Source organism: Nicrophorus vespilloides, unplaced genomic scaffold, assembly GCF_001412225.1.
Source record: "Nicrophorus vespilloides isolate i.1.1-1 unplaced genomic scaffold, Nicve_v1.0, whole genome shotgun sequence".
NCBI lineage: Eukaryota > Metazoa > Arthropoda > Insecta > Coleoptera > Silphidae > Nicrophorus > Nicrophorus vespilloides.
In genome coordinates, this window is record NW_017096134.1 from 70,318 (window position 1) to 84,015 (window position 13,698).

Below are 13,698 nucleotides of genomic sequence, written 5' to 3' on the forward strand. Positions count from 1 at the left end.
CCAACTGTAACAACAAATACTAATTAGTTATTTTTTTATTATTATTTTCTTATTATATATACAATCGCAATCGTCTAAAATGACTCCATTGTTAGATACAGCAATTAAAATATTGTTGTCCATCGTCCCCTAATCTTTTGCTACAACAAAAGTGGGACGTATATAACATTAATTTTGAACAGATGGCGCTCTATTAAAAAAAATGTACATACAATCTCAGGACGAATAGTTGGAATATTGAATTACGAAATAAACATATTTTTATATATTTATACATATATGAAAGAAAACATGATAACTATTACGATTCAGCGGTTCCCTAACTAATTTTCTTGCCCTCTACTTACATAATTTTAGTTTAAAAGTTATTAATGCACTAGCTAACTATCAATCATTGACCGTCGATAAACGAAATGTTACGAACAGAAATACGAATACGTACGCAGACCTAAACAAGAGGGATTTTTCTCATTTGAGTGTGTTCATCTCACTATAAATACAATAAATAAATCGAGCACCATCTATCAAGGCTCCCATTCGCGTTTCGGAACCGCTGATGCAAATAACAAAAGTTTCTTCACGTTGTTTGATCAAATTAAGTTTGTTGTTGCTGTTGTTGTTTTCTCGAGTCTTCCGTTCCCCTAATTATATAGTACACTATAATTATTTGTTTTTTTTTTGCTTGTCTAAATAAGGAATGTCTCATTGGTGGTTTCAACTTTCGGGGGGCTGGAAATCACTCGCGAGGCGAGGGAGAAAGTACTTTCATTGGAGGTTAGTGGTAAAAGCACTCACACCATTATTGGTCATTTCGTCCATTATCTTCGAAACGTACTCGGCCACATCGATATTAGTTGAGTTCGCCTTTTGAATGAAAGGCATCTCCATAAGTTTATTGTACTTTGGTCTCTTTGTTTCATCTTTGATCAAACTGAAATAGCAATAGGATTAGAAGAAGTGCTTACGATATTGTACGATAGTTACCAAGTATTGACGAACTGTACGAATTCTTGTGAAAACGTGTTGCCATTGGTAGAGAGCTGCGGCGGTTCCCCATTGACAACCTGATGCAACTGATCGAAGACACTGGACCAACGTGGATATGGGAAATGACCGGTGGCAACTTCAATCAGTGTTATACCCAACGACCAGACGTCGCTCCTAACATCATAACCAGGACATCCCTGAGGATCTATCCTTTCAGGCTGAATCACAATTAAAGTCAGATAGTTTGCAGTAAACTCATTAAATACGAACTTACCGCCATGTATGGTCTACAACCAGCGTCTCTTGTTTTAGCTATTGAATCCACCAACTGTCCTGAAATCCCGAAATCACATAGCTTGATGTTTCCGTGCTTGTCCAGCAAGATATTGCTCGGTTTAACATCTCTGTGGATGATCTTCAGCTCTTCTTTCAGATAGTTGAGTGCCAGCACCGTGGCGACGGTGATCTTTCCAATGATCGCTTCCGGTATTCTGTCGCTCAGCTTCTCGTATATAAACTTGTAGAACTTGTCCAGCGACGTGTCCATCACTTCCATGCAGATCCAGCAGTCGCCTTCTTTGAAGAGCGCACCGTAGAACTGCACGATGTACGGACACTCGTTGCTCCGCATGACCACCTCAAGATCCATCAGCAACTGTTTCTGCTCTTTCTCGTCCACAGTTGAGCGAATTCTTTTTACAGCCAACTCATGATTCGACAACTTGTGCACCATTTTATTCACAGTCCCAAAACCTCCTCTGCCGATCTCCCCCAGATCTTGCAAATCCTCCGACGTGAATTCGTACTTTTCGTTCTGGCTGAACTTCAGTTTCCCCGTCGACTGAATCTGGTGCGGGATTCTAAACTTCGGTTCCTTAAAACTACACATACCGAGCAATCAATACTCAATTACCAATCAAAACATCTATCACACAATTAATATAACTTGTCAATATCAAAGTGCTCAAAATAATTTAGATTTGTGTAGATCAATAACAAAACACAACATGCACAAAATTAAGTTAGTATAAATCAAAATTAGTAAATAATAATTATCATTTATAGATAATATACTTTCTTAGGAATATATGTATTATTTTTTTCATACACTAATTCGGTAATATCTAAATTTAAACGATATAAAAGAGTTACGAAGAATTTTTGAATTATTTTTAAATCAAATGTTATTTATATTCAATATTTAAAAATAAATATTTCAACAAGATCAAATTTTTTATATTTCAGTATTTGTTTCGTCGATACATGAAGCTATGATGATCGTACTTTAAGAATCTCTCAATTAAATGAATAATATTGTTGTTTCTATCAGTATAATAAATTGATTAACAAATTATAAGCTTTGAAAAGAAGCTATTTGTTAAGGATGTTAAAAGTTATTTGATTATTAAGTTTTTAAGACTGGAAAGTAATGTGCAAATTTAGTTTGTTTTTTTTTTATAGTAAATCAAAGCCTACAGTTTAGAGAAGTTGTGAGAATAAACTAGCTAGAGAAACTCAAATAATGTGCATATAGTACCTGGTATATTTGCCTTTTACGTTGAAGCTATAGGAGAAAAGGTGAAAATGCAGAATGAAATGTTTTGTACAAAGGGTTAAACATGATATAATATATAGAACAATAATAGACAGTAGAAGATAAACTTACGCTCTCAGTTTCTCTGCAGGCAGTTCTAAAGGATTCCTGGGCAACAACATTGCCCTAGAGTTGTTCATGATGGTAGGATCTGTAATATTAGGGGCAGTATTATTTTGGCCTGGCAGAGGCTTAAAACCAAATGTACTATGCAATGGTTGCCTGGGGATATCCATACGTAAAACATTCCTACGCACTAAACAAAATACTAATTAGTTACTGCTTCCCCATCAATAGAAACATCATTGAATTTACTTATAAACAGAATGAAGGGAACAAGTCGCAAGCAGCGCCGCAATCCAATTGGATCGCAACGCCGATTACATGCAATAGCTCGCAATTCTACGATCGCTTTCTTCCGTTTTAAATGTAACTAATAAGTCTATTCTGATTCAGGTTATTTACCATTTGATGGGTTGCCAGATTGATCTGCCATTTTGCCAAAGAAAAACAATATTTCGTCCAATAAATACGTGGAATTCAACGAGAATGCGGTGCGACTAAAAAAGAAGGTTCCTGGATTCTACTGATTCGCCAACATAAAAAATAAATGCCAAGCAATTCCTTAAGCACTATAAAAACATCACTATTTGGTGCATCTTTCAGCTGGTTTGCTCTTTATTGTAATGATTGTAATCGTGAGGATTGGAACCGTTCTGATACGGAAATCTCGCGCGATTCTCACTAGGAATTCTCTGTTGAAAGTAGCGCTTTGTGGTTCAAAAAGGCAAGTTTATTGCTCTCGAAATTCACAACATACCAAAGCTCTTACATATACCAATGTATATACACTATATACATCTACATATATATATATTTACACAAAAATCAAGTGACACTAGGTATGATAAATAGATTTGAACGCGCATGCGGAACTATTTTGGGAAGGGAAAGGCAGTGTTGTCCTTATGCAAATACCCATAAATCAACGCTGTATTCCCTTCAAAACATGTTACTGCAATAACACATTGCTAAAAAAATTAGAATAAGTGCATATAACATTATATACAAAAAAAAATCGAATATACAATACAAATTTTTCCTGTTTTCATTGTTGCATACTTGAATTATAACTACATTATCCTTCCATTGGCAGTAGTCTTAAAATTTGACGTTAAGTCAATTAAAGTTGGCATTAGTCAAAAATGGCGCTAGTTAAAACGCTCGCCAATTTAAAAAGCGTTCAAATATTAACAAATAAATTAGCTGCTCTCAGGTAAACCGCAATTAAAAAAGTAACTTAAACTACTAATTTTCAGTATAAGACTCACTGCTTTAATTCACTACATTATTAGACTTTAAACTTAACCTATAAACTTGTTTGTTATTGCAGTGTGGTGCAGCAAAATGGAATGTCCATGTACCCACCTTACTACATCAACCCAATCTTTAAGAAAGACGCTCAGGTAGAGCTCTTTGAAAATGGAGAGGCCCAAAAGTTAGCCCACATTCCAACAAAGGCAGCTCTCATAGATCAAACCTGCTCCATTTACTATGATGATGACATAAGGCTCTTCAGGAACTACATTATGAGAAGTGGCAGGAAATCACTTGCCAGGGAATTGCTTGACAAAGCTTTTGAGAAAGTCAAGAGGTCTCAATTGGAGAAGTTCCACAAGGCTAAAACAGAGGAAGATAAGAATAAGATTGTGCTGGATCCAAGGGAAGTATTTCACATGGCTGTGGACAACTGCAAGCCTGTGCTGTTCCTAACACCAATCAAAAGAGGTGGTGTAAAGTATCAGGTGCCAGTGCCAATCACAGAGAAGAAATCCCAATTTCTGTCAATGAAATGGCTGATTGAGGCTGCAACAGACAAAGAAAGGACTGTCCACTTCCCAGAGAAGTTAGCTTATGAATTGATAGATGCCTCTAATAACACTGGGAGAGTTGTGAAGAGGAAGCAGGATCTGCATAGGCAGTGTGAAGCAAACAGGGCTTATGCTCATTACAGATGGAGTTAGATTTGTTGAATATATTATATAATTTATTTAGTAAGTAAATGTTTTTCTTCTTTTAAAATATTTCAGTAGATCAATCAATGACCATACGATTGACTGTGATGTCGGTTCTTCTGTTCAGTATATCCACCGACATCTGCGGTGTAAAATTAGTTACGCCCACCTCCTTCAAGGCTTGTCCTCTTCGGTCCTCCACGCCAGTAGCGCCCTCCAATGCTAAAAGCGTTTCTCTTAAAAGCAGTGCGGATCCTTTGGAAATGTTCAATAATTCGCACGATTCCTTAACTCTGAAATATGATATACATTATTATGAATTTTGAATGTTGTAAAAACGGATATTACTGCGTGAAATAGTTCTCTGGTTTTTCGCTAAATTGAGAGAAGAGCGGGAACAAGTTTCGCTGCATATCGTATTTCAACTGTATGGCTCCGCCGTCGTTGAATCGGTTCTCCAAAATTAAATCCTCGAATAAGTAAACGTCCAATTGTTGGGCTACGAATCTCCAAACAATCGTGAACAGTTTCTTGGCTAAAGATTTCTGCAGCTGATGCAAACGCCTTGCCAATACTTCGAACATCGGACAAGCGCTGGGTGTTAACGATAGAGTTCTCATATCTTTATGGTAAACCATAGCCGACCATCTTTCGTGCCGGTAGTCTCTGCTCCGCATCTTCGCCTCTCTATTAACAGACTCGGAAAGTGTACATAATAAGTCCTTTCGCATATGCCTGAATAATGAAAGGGTGTCGGCGAATACAGTTTCCGTTTCCATTTCGAAATCTGGGCTTCCGTCGTAATCCATCACCGGAATCGGATTGCCCGCAACAACTTCGTCCAGTTGACTTTTGTAGTAAAACAAACCTAAATAGTGCTAAAACTGGATGATTAGCATCGTTCTATCTTATTCGATTTTGAGGTATAGTTTACAAGCATCGCGCCCCAATCCATGAGGACGTCCTCCACGTAATGCGCTGTATTTGCGATCATCGGGATCCTCGATTCCACGACGTCGCCCTCTTCGGCGTTGACTAGCTGCAATAAGCGAATCCTGAAATCGTCCAGCAGATCCAACTGGAGTTCAAGGAATTGAAGCCTGTGACCTGGCTGCGGTAACGATTCGTAACGTTCCGTTATAGTTTGCAGAAGAGTGATGAAGGTATCGGCACAGCTGCTAACTTTCAGCTCATCGCCTTCTGTAATTAGAGGCTCGAAGATGTCCATAGCAGTTGGAGAGAGCATCGCATCCATCTTTTCAATAGCATCTGAAAATTTTCACAGTAAAATAATTGATTTTTTTATCCGATAAACATACATTTCTTCTCCATGGCAAGCCATTTAACAAATACTTGGGCTTGAGTTAGTACTGCCAAAATGCTGGGTTGCGTCGAAGGATAGGAATACGTCTCTCTAAGCTCCTTATCGAATCCCAGAGCCTCGTCGATGCAATGCGAAAAGGTGAAATCGTCGAATTGTAGATTAGGTAACTCGGAATGTAATTTCTCCACTGCCAATTGCACCAAACCACGCATAAACTCCAACTAAACAAAAAATAACTACATTAATGCAACAATCAGTAAATTGACAAATTTTCGAATCTACCTTAGCATCAATATGATGCAAACCCAATTTATCAATAACCGGTTGAATCCATTTAGAAACGAAATCAATATGATCTCTGGTCCAGGACAGGATTTGCGTGAAATACCATTCGGGTTTATCGACTCTATTCGTTTGCCGCCCACCATAAAAGTGGTAAATGAATCGTTTCTTCAACGGAACAACCAAATAGTTGATGGGTAAACAAAGCGGTGGAAAATCAGACAGAAGAGCTGACGTGATCACAGGCGATAAACTTTCATCTGGCAACTCTATTTGCAGCAAATATTCAGCTAACAATTGCAGTTTTTGAATATTCGCTTGTGACGGTGTCTGCAATGAAAAGTTTTCGCTGACGAAAGGCCATTTCAGCGCTTTCAAAACTTCATCAAAATCTCTAACAAAAAAAAGTAAAACCGAAATTTACAAACCACTCTAAATATTCCATCAAAGAACATACTCACACAACTAATTTATCTCTTAGAATTTTGTGCCAATAAATAATAGTTTCCTTCACATATCCCTTCAAATGGCAAGCAGTTGAATCTATCAAATTCCTACTGATCTCACATAAATTAACAAACAGTGTGATGCAACTTTCATCATCCTTCCCATTGTATTCCTTTTCCAAATCAGCACTACAAAAAAAAATTATAACAAATAAAATAACCAATTATTAATTGATTAATCACCTAAGTGCTTCAACTCTCTGAACAACTTTCATATATTGAACTGCTGTTTCTGTCTCATGCAAATCATTCATTTTCTTCTGGACATCTTTCCTCATTGCATCCAGCTCATCCAGATTCTGCTCTATTTCTTTTGTCAATGTCTCAGATTCATCCAGTGACCCATTAATACTTTCGACAGTGGAATCCAGTTTGTCCACTGTCTGTTTGATTGTGGACTCATCATTCTCTAAATCTAACTGGAAGGGTTAATTATTTCAATGAAAGTGCGGAGACGTAAATTTGCAAATTAATTACTTGTGCTTTGATCGCGTTCAATTCATCGAGTAGTTTCTGGTGGAGCTGCTTGCATTTCTCGTGATCCGATAAACTGGACCTGTTTTCATCCACGAATTTTTGCAAAATCTTCTTTTTCAAATCTGCATCCATTTGACCCATCTTCGATTTTTCGAGTCAATTGCAACTAGGTTATGTTGTTTTGAAAACTTCTGACAGTAGTAATACACGTCATTGTATGAATGTAGACAACCAAATTAACTTTTGTGCAATGAAAAGATGTAAGAAACAATTTTCTAAATATTTTTAATCTTGAGAAGTTGAAAATCTTTTAGCTACATTTATCATTTTTCTTATAAAATGTAACAATAAATACAAGGATTATCATGTATTTTGCTGATATATTTCTACAATTTCATATAGAATTTGAAATATAAGTATTTTTAACAAAAAATAAATATTATAATTATTCATATACTGATACGGTAACTGGCTTAAATTTTTAAAAAAATAACATATATTCTATCCCTTCTATTCCGAATTGAATTAATTATTATAAATTATAACATAAATATAATGACTAACAAATTTTAGTACTTGCAATTAAGAAATTGCGAATTTTAAAAAATTCCCATATTTGTAGACTAGTTTACTTCGATATTTTAAAAAAAGTATATAAGTGAGATACATACAGATCGAACTACCATCTAGTACTTCTATTATTGCTACATATAAGCGCAATGAGATATTAATGATATCATAATTAGAATATAAGTTGACACTAATTATAATATATAGTTTTTTTTTACCTTTTTTAATATATGTATTGTGCAAGTATGACTTTCCGTATGAACTACTTCATTCGCATCGATAAGAAGAGAATGTTATTTAATAAAACAATTTATTTAATCATTATCTTCGTCCAAACTCTCGTCCGGGTCATGCTCATTGCGTCCACATTCTTCGCTTGTGATTAATTCCATGATTGCCCTGAAGTGATGAAAAGTTAATAATCTGGTTAACAATAAGTTTGCTTATACAAAATACCTTAACGTTTTTATTTCTCCGTCTTCATCTGAAGACCAATTGACGTAACCAGGATGAGCCACTTTCCATTTCAGGAAAAGATTCATCCTGTCCCTCAAAGCAGCAATTATATTTCCAGTTCCCTCGCTGCACCAAAACCTCAACCCTTCGTTAACGCTAATAGAATGCTTATCATTCCTCTCGTTATGCTCCGCGAATCTATCTCCGAAGAACAAGAGTGAAAGTGGATGGACCACGGTTCCATCGTGGATGAAATCATTGCTCGATTTCATCTTGAGATAATACACGATGAGTGGAGATTCGAAGATTTCTACTTGATTTAAAACCGATTTCGGATGCAGCTTCACCTTCTTCCTGTCCAGTGTCTGGAAACGGTTGATAACACCGTGCTTGCTGAATTTGTGATTATTTACAATCACATTGGGATATAGTCCAGCGCAGATGACAGCCTTCACCAAACTGATGTTTCCGCTGTTCTCATTGCACTCTGAACACTTTGGGTTTGAGTTGGGCACGAAATTCAAGTCGAATAAATATTCGGCAAACTGTTTCTTCATGTTCTCCAGAAGGTTCATTGTGGTATGGCTAAGATAATGGTCCCAGCAGAATTGTTTCTTGTTATTCGTACGCTCGAATATAGTCATGGCTTCGTGGAATATCATGTGGTCACTCATATTGCCATTAGCCAATTTCACCTTCACCTGATCTACATTCCTTTCGCAGCCGAGCGGCATCATGAATGCGTCTTTAAAATCTAAAGACGCCGCCACCGAAAGAATTGGATTCAGGCAGCTGAAAATCGAGCCCAGCAAGATCATCTTTCCAATTTGCGGACTGACCGGCAATCGAGCCAAATGGAATCCTAACGGTGTTAAATTCTCGCTCTCGTCCAACGCGTTCATCCTTTTCAGCAGATCAAGCGAAACCGAAACGGCTTCTGAATCTGGTGGGTTCATCAAAGATTCCAGAAACGCATCCGCTTTGCCGAGCTGCAATAGTTTCAGCATCAATATAACATCTTCGAGTCGTTTTCTTAAAATTTCTGGTTTCTGATATGCCTCCATATACTGTTGCCTGCCACGAGAGAATAAATGGTAGCAAATTCCTGGTTTTACACGACCCGCTCGACCGCGTCTTTGATTCGCATTGGCAATAGAAACCCATTCGGGCATCAACGTTTGTTGATTAGTCTCGACTTTAAAATTGCTTATCTTGATTTTTCCACAGTCTATGACAAAGACAACATCGTCAATGGTTATACTCGTTTCTGCGATGTTTGTGGAGAGGATAATCTTCCTCACGCCCGGCGGAGGTGGCCGAAAGATGAACTTTTGTTCCACTGATGGCATTTGCGAATGCAAAGGAATAATTAGGTATCGGTGTTTGGAAAACTTCCCAGACTTGGACATCATCGTGTTCAGTTGGGAAATCTCGCTGTAACCAGTCAGGAATACCAGAATTGCTCCCGGATCTTTTTCCTTGTTACAAATCATGATGATCAGCTCCATGATCAAATCCAAGTTCAACTCTTCTGAACCTTTCTTCATCAACTCGTTGCACACACGTCTCGGATACTCCTTGTCTCTCATCAGCTTCCTAACGTAAGGCTCGATAAGTGCTTCGAAATCTGCGTTCTTATTCTTTAAAAATCTTCGATTGTCAGGTGGAAACTCGAAGTTAGTCATATGAATAACGTCCTCCAAATAGTATTCGGTGACTTCATAGGTGAACCCAGGTATTTCAGTTAGAGTCGCAACCTTGAAATAATCGCCAAATGCTTTCGCGTTCAATGTGGCACTCATCAGAATCACTTTCAGATCTTTACGCTTCTTGATGACTTCTTTCAACAGAGTTATCAGAAAATCTGATTGTACGTCGCGTTCGTGGATTTCATCGAGTATCAAATGCGAGATACCAGATAAACTCAAATTAGTTTCCATCTTCTTTAAAATTACACCAGTCGTGCAAAAAGTTATAGACCCGCGATTTCTTGGCAAAACGCTAAAAAAATAAAAATAATTAATACATTGAATAATATAAAGAAATTTAAGTATACTTTTCCAGACGAATTTGATATCCAACACTTTGTCCCAAATCCTCAGCCCTTTCTTCAGCTACTCTCTCAGCCACAGAAATAGCTGAAATCCTTCTTGGCTGTGAACAAATGATGCAGCATTGAGATCCAGTCCCTGCTTCCATATGTGAGTCAAGGATGAACTGAGACACCTGTGTGGTTTTTCCACAGCCAGTTTCACCACTGATGATAACAACTTGATTTTCAGCAACAGCTTTCAATATTTCAGAGCGCATTTTATATGCAGGCAGTCTCTGCCTTTGCTGCTGCATATGTCTGTACTTCGGATCAGTCTGCTTCTTGGAATACTCAATTTGCAATAACTGGTCTGCATTTTTGTTTGACTCAAATGTTTTCACTTCAGACAGTTTATCATTGATATTACCATGGAGGACCTTCATGAAATTCGTTTCAAACTTGGAGTTCACATTGTGTTTGTTGAATGGTGCATCTTTTGTTGCTTCTAACAATTTTTGAATCTCCTTCTGCTTCGACTCTGGCAATAACACATTTCCAATCTAAAACATAATTCAGAGTTGATTTAAGCATTCATTAAACTATTATGTTATAACAATTTTACCGGTTTTATGGAGACCTTCTTGTTCTTCTGCTTGGATAGAAATGCATAGTACATTCCAATCTCCCTGCCTTTGAGATGTTTTGGATGTTTGGAGTTGTCCATCGTCTCTGCAGAGGGTGAAGGAGACGACGATCTCTTCCTCAGATTCTTGTTGTGATTGCCGAATTTCTTACCCCTTTTATTCCTTTCTGCAAAAAACCCTGCTTGTCCGGACATCGTTAACGTTAAAATTTGTTTGGTTATACACAATCTGATATTGACATAAATCTTGCATTTCTTTCTAACCTGTACAGTTGTATACAGTCTCGGTTTGTGGAGGGAAGAGATGAAAAATGTAATAGATATGCAACTGGGAAAACATGCATTCAGCAATATTTGTTTATTTTATTTAGATTAACTAATTATTTATCAGCGACTATAATATATGAAATATATTTGTACAAAAATGCTTTGTGTGTGGAATTATTGAATGAAAGAATATATCTTTCAATTTACTGAAACCGGAATTTAAAAATGTTATATGTTTAATTGAATCGGCTGCTTTTTCAGCTATCATTACAGTAGCCGCATTGGTATTAGCGCTTGGAATCGTTGGGATTACAGAAGCATCCGCTACAAAGAGCTTATTAATTCCATGAACTTTGAAGTCGAATCCAACAACGGTCGAAGGATTCGAAGATTCGCCCATCTTCGCTGTACCAACTGGATGGTAGATAGTCAATGTTAAGTGTCTAACGTAACACTCCCAGTAACTTCTGCTATCGAATTGGAACTGCTCACAACCCGGCAATTTCTTAGTGTAAAGTTCTGCACCCATCTTCCTCATTGATGGTGCTTCTATGAATTCCCTTAATATTTCGAGACCCCTGATTAAAACATCCACATCCTCTTTATCACTTAAATATTTGGGATCAATAATTGGCTTGCTTTCGGGATTACCATCGCGGAGCTTAATGAAACCTCTGCTCTTCGGTTTCGTTACTATAGGAAGTAACGTGATCGTTTGGTTGCCTATCAAATTTGAAGTATACTCGTCCCAAATGTTGTCTTTAATTCCAATAATGTGTCTCAGGAACGCTCCGTTATCGGAAATGAAACCCATCGGTAAAGCCATTATTTGCAGATCCGGTGGTGACTTCTTTTTGTCGCTGCAAACATCGAAGTCTTTAGACCGAAAACAATCGGTATGCATAGCACCAAGAGCATCGCACTGTGCGGTGGTCCATGCCCCTTTGCCCTTTACCAAATAATGGAACGGAGCTGTCACATCGAGCAAATCCAAAGTTTCTGATTTTACTTTAAATAAATCGATGCCGGTGCTGACGTGATCGTGGAGGTTCTCTCCCACAGCCAAATCAGCTTTGACTTGAATCCCCAATTTCTCCAAATCGCTCTTTGGACCGATGCCAGAGAGCATCAACAGTTTAGCTGTATCCACAGTTCCTGCGCTTAAAACTACAGCTTCCTTAGCTCGAATTTTCTTAGTCACGCCAAACTTTACAGCTCGAACTGCGCGAGCCTCGAAATTTGATTTGAACAAGATTTCCTCCACCTGCGTCATAGTCAGAAGCTCTAAATTCTTAGGTTTGTTATCCAGAAGGTAATGTCCGGTGGAGTATCGGGCTCCGTTCAGCATGTTGACGTGAGTTTTCATGAAACCCGTACTCTTTTCACCATTCAGATCCCTTACAGGAATTCCAAAATATCGAGCCGCTTCCAACATGTTATCGCTAAGATCAGTAACAAATATTGAATCTTGGACATTCAACGGTCCGTTCTTCGAATGGTATTTAGCTGCAACGGAAAAGAAATTTATATATTAAAGGAAATAACGTCGATGGTATTGCGTTACGATCGAAATTGCTGGCGATGAAGTTTTCTGACTTTTTGAAATAATGCAATATATCACGGTCGTAATCGAAATCCGTTGCGTTCGCGTACCATTCCGCAAAGTCGTTAGGATGTCCTCTCGCGTAAATCATGTTGTTGAAACGACCAGTACCTCCGACCAATTTTCCTCTGGGCCATTTGCATATCTGCAAATTTACAAAATGATAATATTGATAACAACATTGATATGCATCAGAAACGAACGTGATTTTTTAAACCGAGCATTGCGTATTCTTGCGTAACAGTTTCGTACGCGTAATCCAATGGCGATGTTTGAAATAGCGGTAGGAATGCCGGCACATCCAAAAGTCGTCCACCCATTGGTCCTGCCTCAATTAACAGCACCGTTTTATTTGCATCCTCAGCCAATCTCAAGGCGACTACACTACCAGCTGATCCTGCGCCAACTTGTTTTCAAAAATAAATTTACATTAATACACACATTACTAAAAACAATTATCTTACAAACCAATGCAATCACTTACCAACAATGTAATCATATTCTTCGGCGATGGATGCAAACGGATCCCGCAAGAGTGGAGGACAATATTCTATCCAATTGTAGAAAGAAATCAAGAACCAAAATCCTAAGACTGCTACCGAGAAAATCCATTTGAACACCAAACTTCCTATTGGCAACATCATCGATGAAATGAACACTGCAACATAAAAAATCACTTAAAAAATACATTTACTCGCTTGCGCAACCTTTTAATCCCACATAAAACTATTGATGATATTGAGGTTAGGTCCCGTGCATCGTACTAATATGATTACCTCCGACCCTCGGGAATCGCTTAAATGATATGTATTTTTTTAGTCTTCATGCAAAGATCAACGGTTAACAAAAATGTATTGATTAGATATTAAACCAATTTGCATTTGAGAAACCTAAAACATACGTAATGCAATTACAAAGATCCGAACGAAATCATATTCATGT

At 37.6% G+C, this 13,698-nt stretch overlaps 5 protein-coding genes across 11 annotated transcripts; 1 reads left to right on the top strand and 4 right to left on the bottom strand.

Moving 5' to 3' along the window:
- Positions 1 to 670: 670 nt before the first annotated feature.
- On the bottom strand, positions 671 to 3,490 carry LOC108569750 (dual specificity mitogen-activated protein kinase kinase 4-like). 5 transcript variants are annotated; one of them, XM_017931426.1, is made up of 7 exons: positions 3,402 to 3,469; positions 3,047 to 3,141; positions 2,654 to 2,837; positions 2,525 to 2,551; positions 1,262 to 1,868; positions 985 to 1,205; positions 671 to 931 (listed from the first exon to the last, which is right to left on the bottom strand). In XM_017931426.1, the coding sequence occupies exons 2-7, from the start codon at positions 3,075 to 3,077 to the stop codon at positions 766 to 768; spliced, it is 1,236 nt and encodes a 411-aa protein (XP_017786915.1). In that variant the 5' UTR covers positions 3,078 to 3,141; positions 3,402 to 3,469; the 3' UTR covers positions 671 to 765. The 5 variants fall into 5 exon arrangements, with proteins under 5 accessions (XP_017786915.1, XP_017786918.1, XP_017786914.1 ...); XM_017931429.1 differs by having other exon boundaries at positions 2,654 to 2,732; positions 3,047 to 3,490; XM_017931425.1 differs by having other exon boundaries at positions 3,047 to 3,489.
- Positions 3,491 to 3,676: 186 nt separating this feature from the next.
- Positions 3,677 to 4,663, top strand: LOC108569751 (28S ribosomal protein S7, mitochondrial). Its single transcript, XM_017931430.1, has 2 exons — positions 3,677 to 3,857; positions 3,975 to 4,663. Exons 1-2 carry the CDS (start codon positions 3,787 to 3,789, stop codon positions 4,603 to 4,605), a joined length of 702 nt encoding a protein of 233 aa, XP_017786919.1. The 5' UTR covers positions 3,677 to 3,786; the 3' UTR covers positions 4,606 to 4,663.
- On the bottom strand, positions 4,624 to 7,381 carry LOC108569749 (RAD50-interacting protein 1). Of its 2 annotated transcripts, none has more exons than XM_017931422.1 (8): positions 7,186 to 7,381; positions 6,892 to 7,127; positions 6,664 to 6,837; positions 6,203 to 6,596; positions 5,916 to 6,141; positions 5,531 to 5,865; positions 4,945 to 5,474; positions 4,624 to 4,889 (listed from the first exon to the last, which is right to left on the bottom strand). In XM_017931422.1, the coding sequence occupies exons 1-8, from the start codon at positions 7,324 to 7,326 to the stop codon at positions 4,676 to 4,678; spliced, it is 2,250 nt and encodes a 749-aa protein (XP_017786911.1). In that variant the 5' UTR covers positions 7,327 to 7,381; the 3' UTR covers positions 4,624 to 4,675. The 2 variants fall into 2 exon arrangements, with proteins under 2 accessions (XP_017786911.1, XP_017786912.1); XM_017931423.1 differs by having other exon boundaries at positions 4,626 to 4,889; positions 6,892 to 7,123; positions 7,186 to 7,265.
- Positions 7,382 to 7,799: 418 nt separating this feature from the next.
- LOC108569748 (ATP-dependent RNA helicase DHX36-like) lies at positions 7,800 to 11,146 on the bottom strand. The gene is made up of 4 exons (XM_017931421.1): positions 10,866 to 11,146; positions 10,268 to 10,803; positions 8,212 to 10,212; positions 7,800 to 8,154 (listed from the first exon to the last, which is right to left on the bottom strand). Exons 1-4 carry the CDS (start codon positions 11,079 to 11,081, stop codon positions 8,070 to 8,072), a joined length of 2,838 nt encoding a protein of 945 aa, XP_017786910.1. The 5' UTR covers positions 11,082 to 11,146; the 3' UTR covers positions 7,800 to 8,069.
- Positions 11,147 to 11,276: 130 nt separating this feature from the next.
- Positions 11,277 to 13,666, bottom strand: LOC108569747 (glucose dehydrogenase [FAD, quinone]-like). Of its 2 annotated transcripts, none has more exons than XM_017931419.1 (5): positions 13,477 to 13,666; positions 13,241 to 13,414; positions 12,960 to 13,162; positions 12,718 to 12,901; positions 11,277 to 12,659 (listed from the first exon to the last, which is right to left on the bottom strand). In XM_017931419.1, the coding sequence occupies exons 2-5, from the start codon at positions 13,398 to 13,400 to the stop codon at positions 11,281 to 11,283; spliced, it is 1,926 nt and encodes a 641-aa protein (XP_017786908.1). In that variant the 5' UTR covers positions 13,401 to 13,414; positions 13,477 to 13,666; the 3' UTR covers positions 11,277 to 11,280. The 2 variants fall into 2 exon arrangements, with proteins under 2 accessions (XP_017786908.1, XP_017786909.1); XM_017931420.1 differs by having other exon boundaries at positions 13,241 to 13,432.
- Between the last annotated feature and the right edge of the window lie 32 nt (positions 13,667 to 13,698).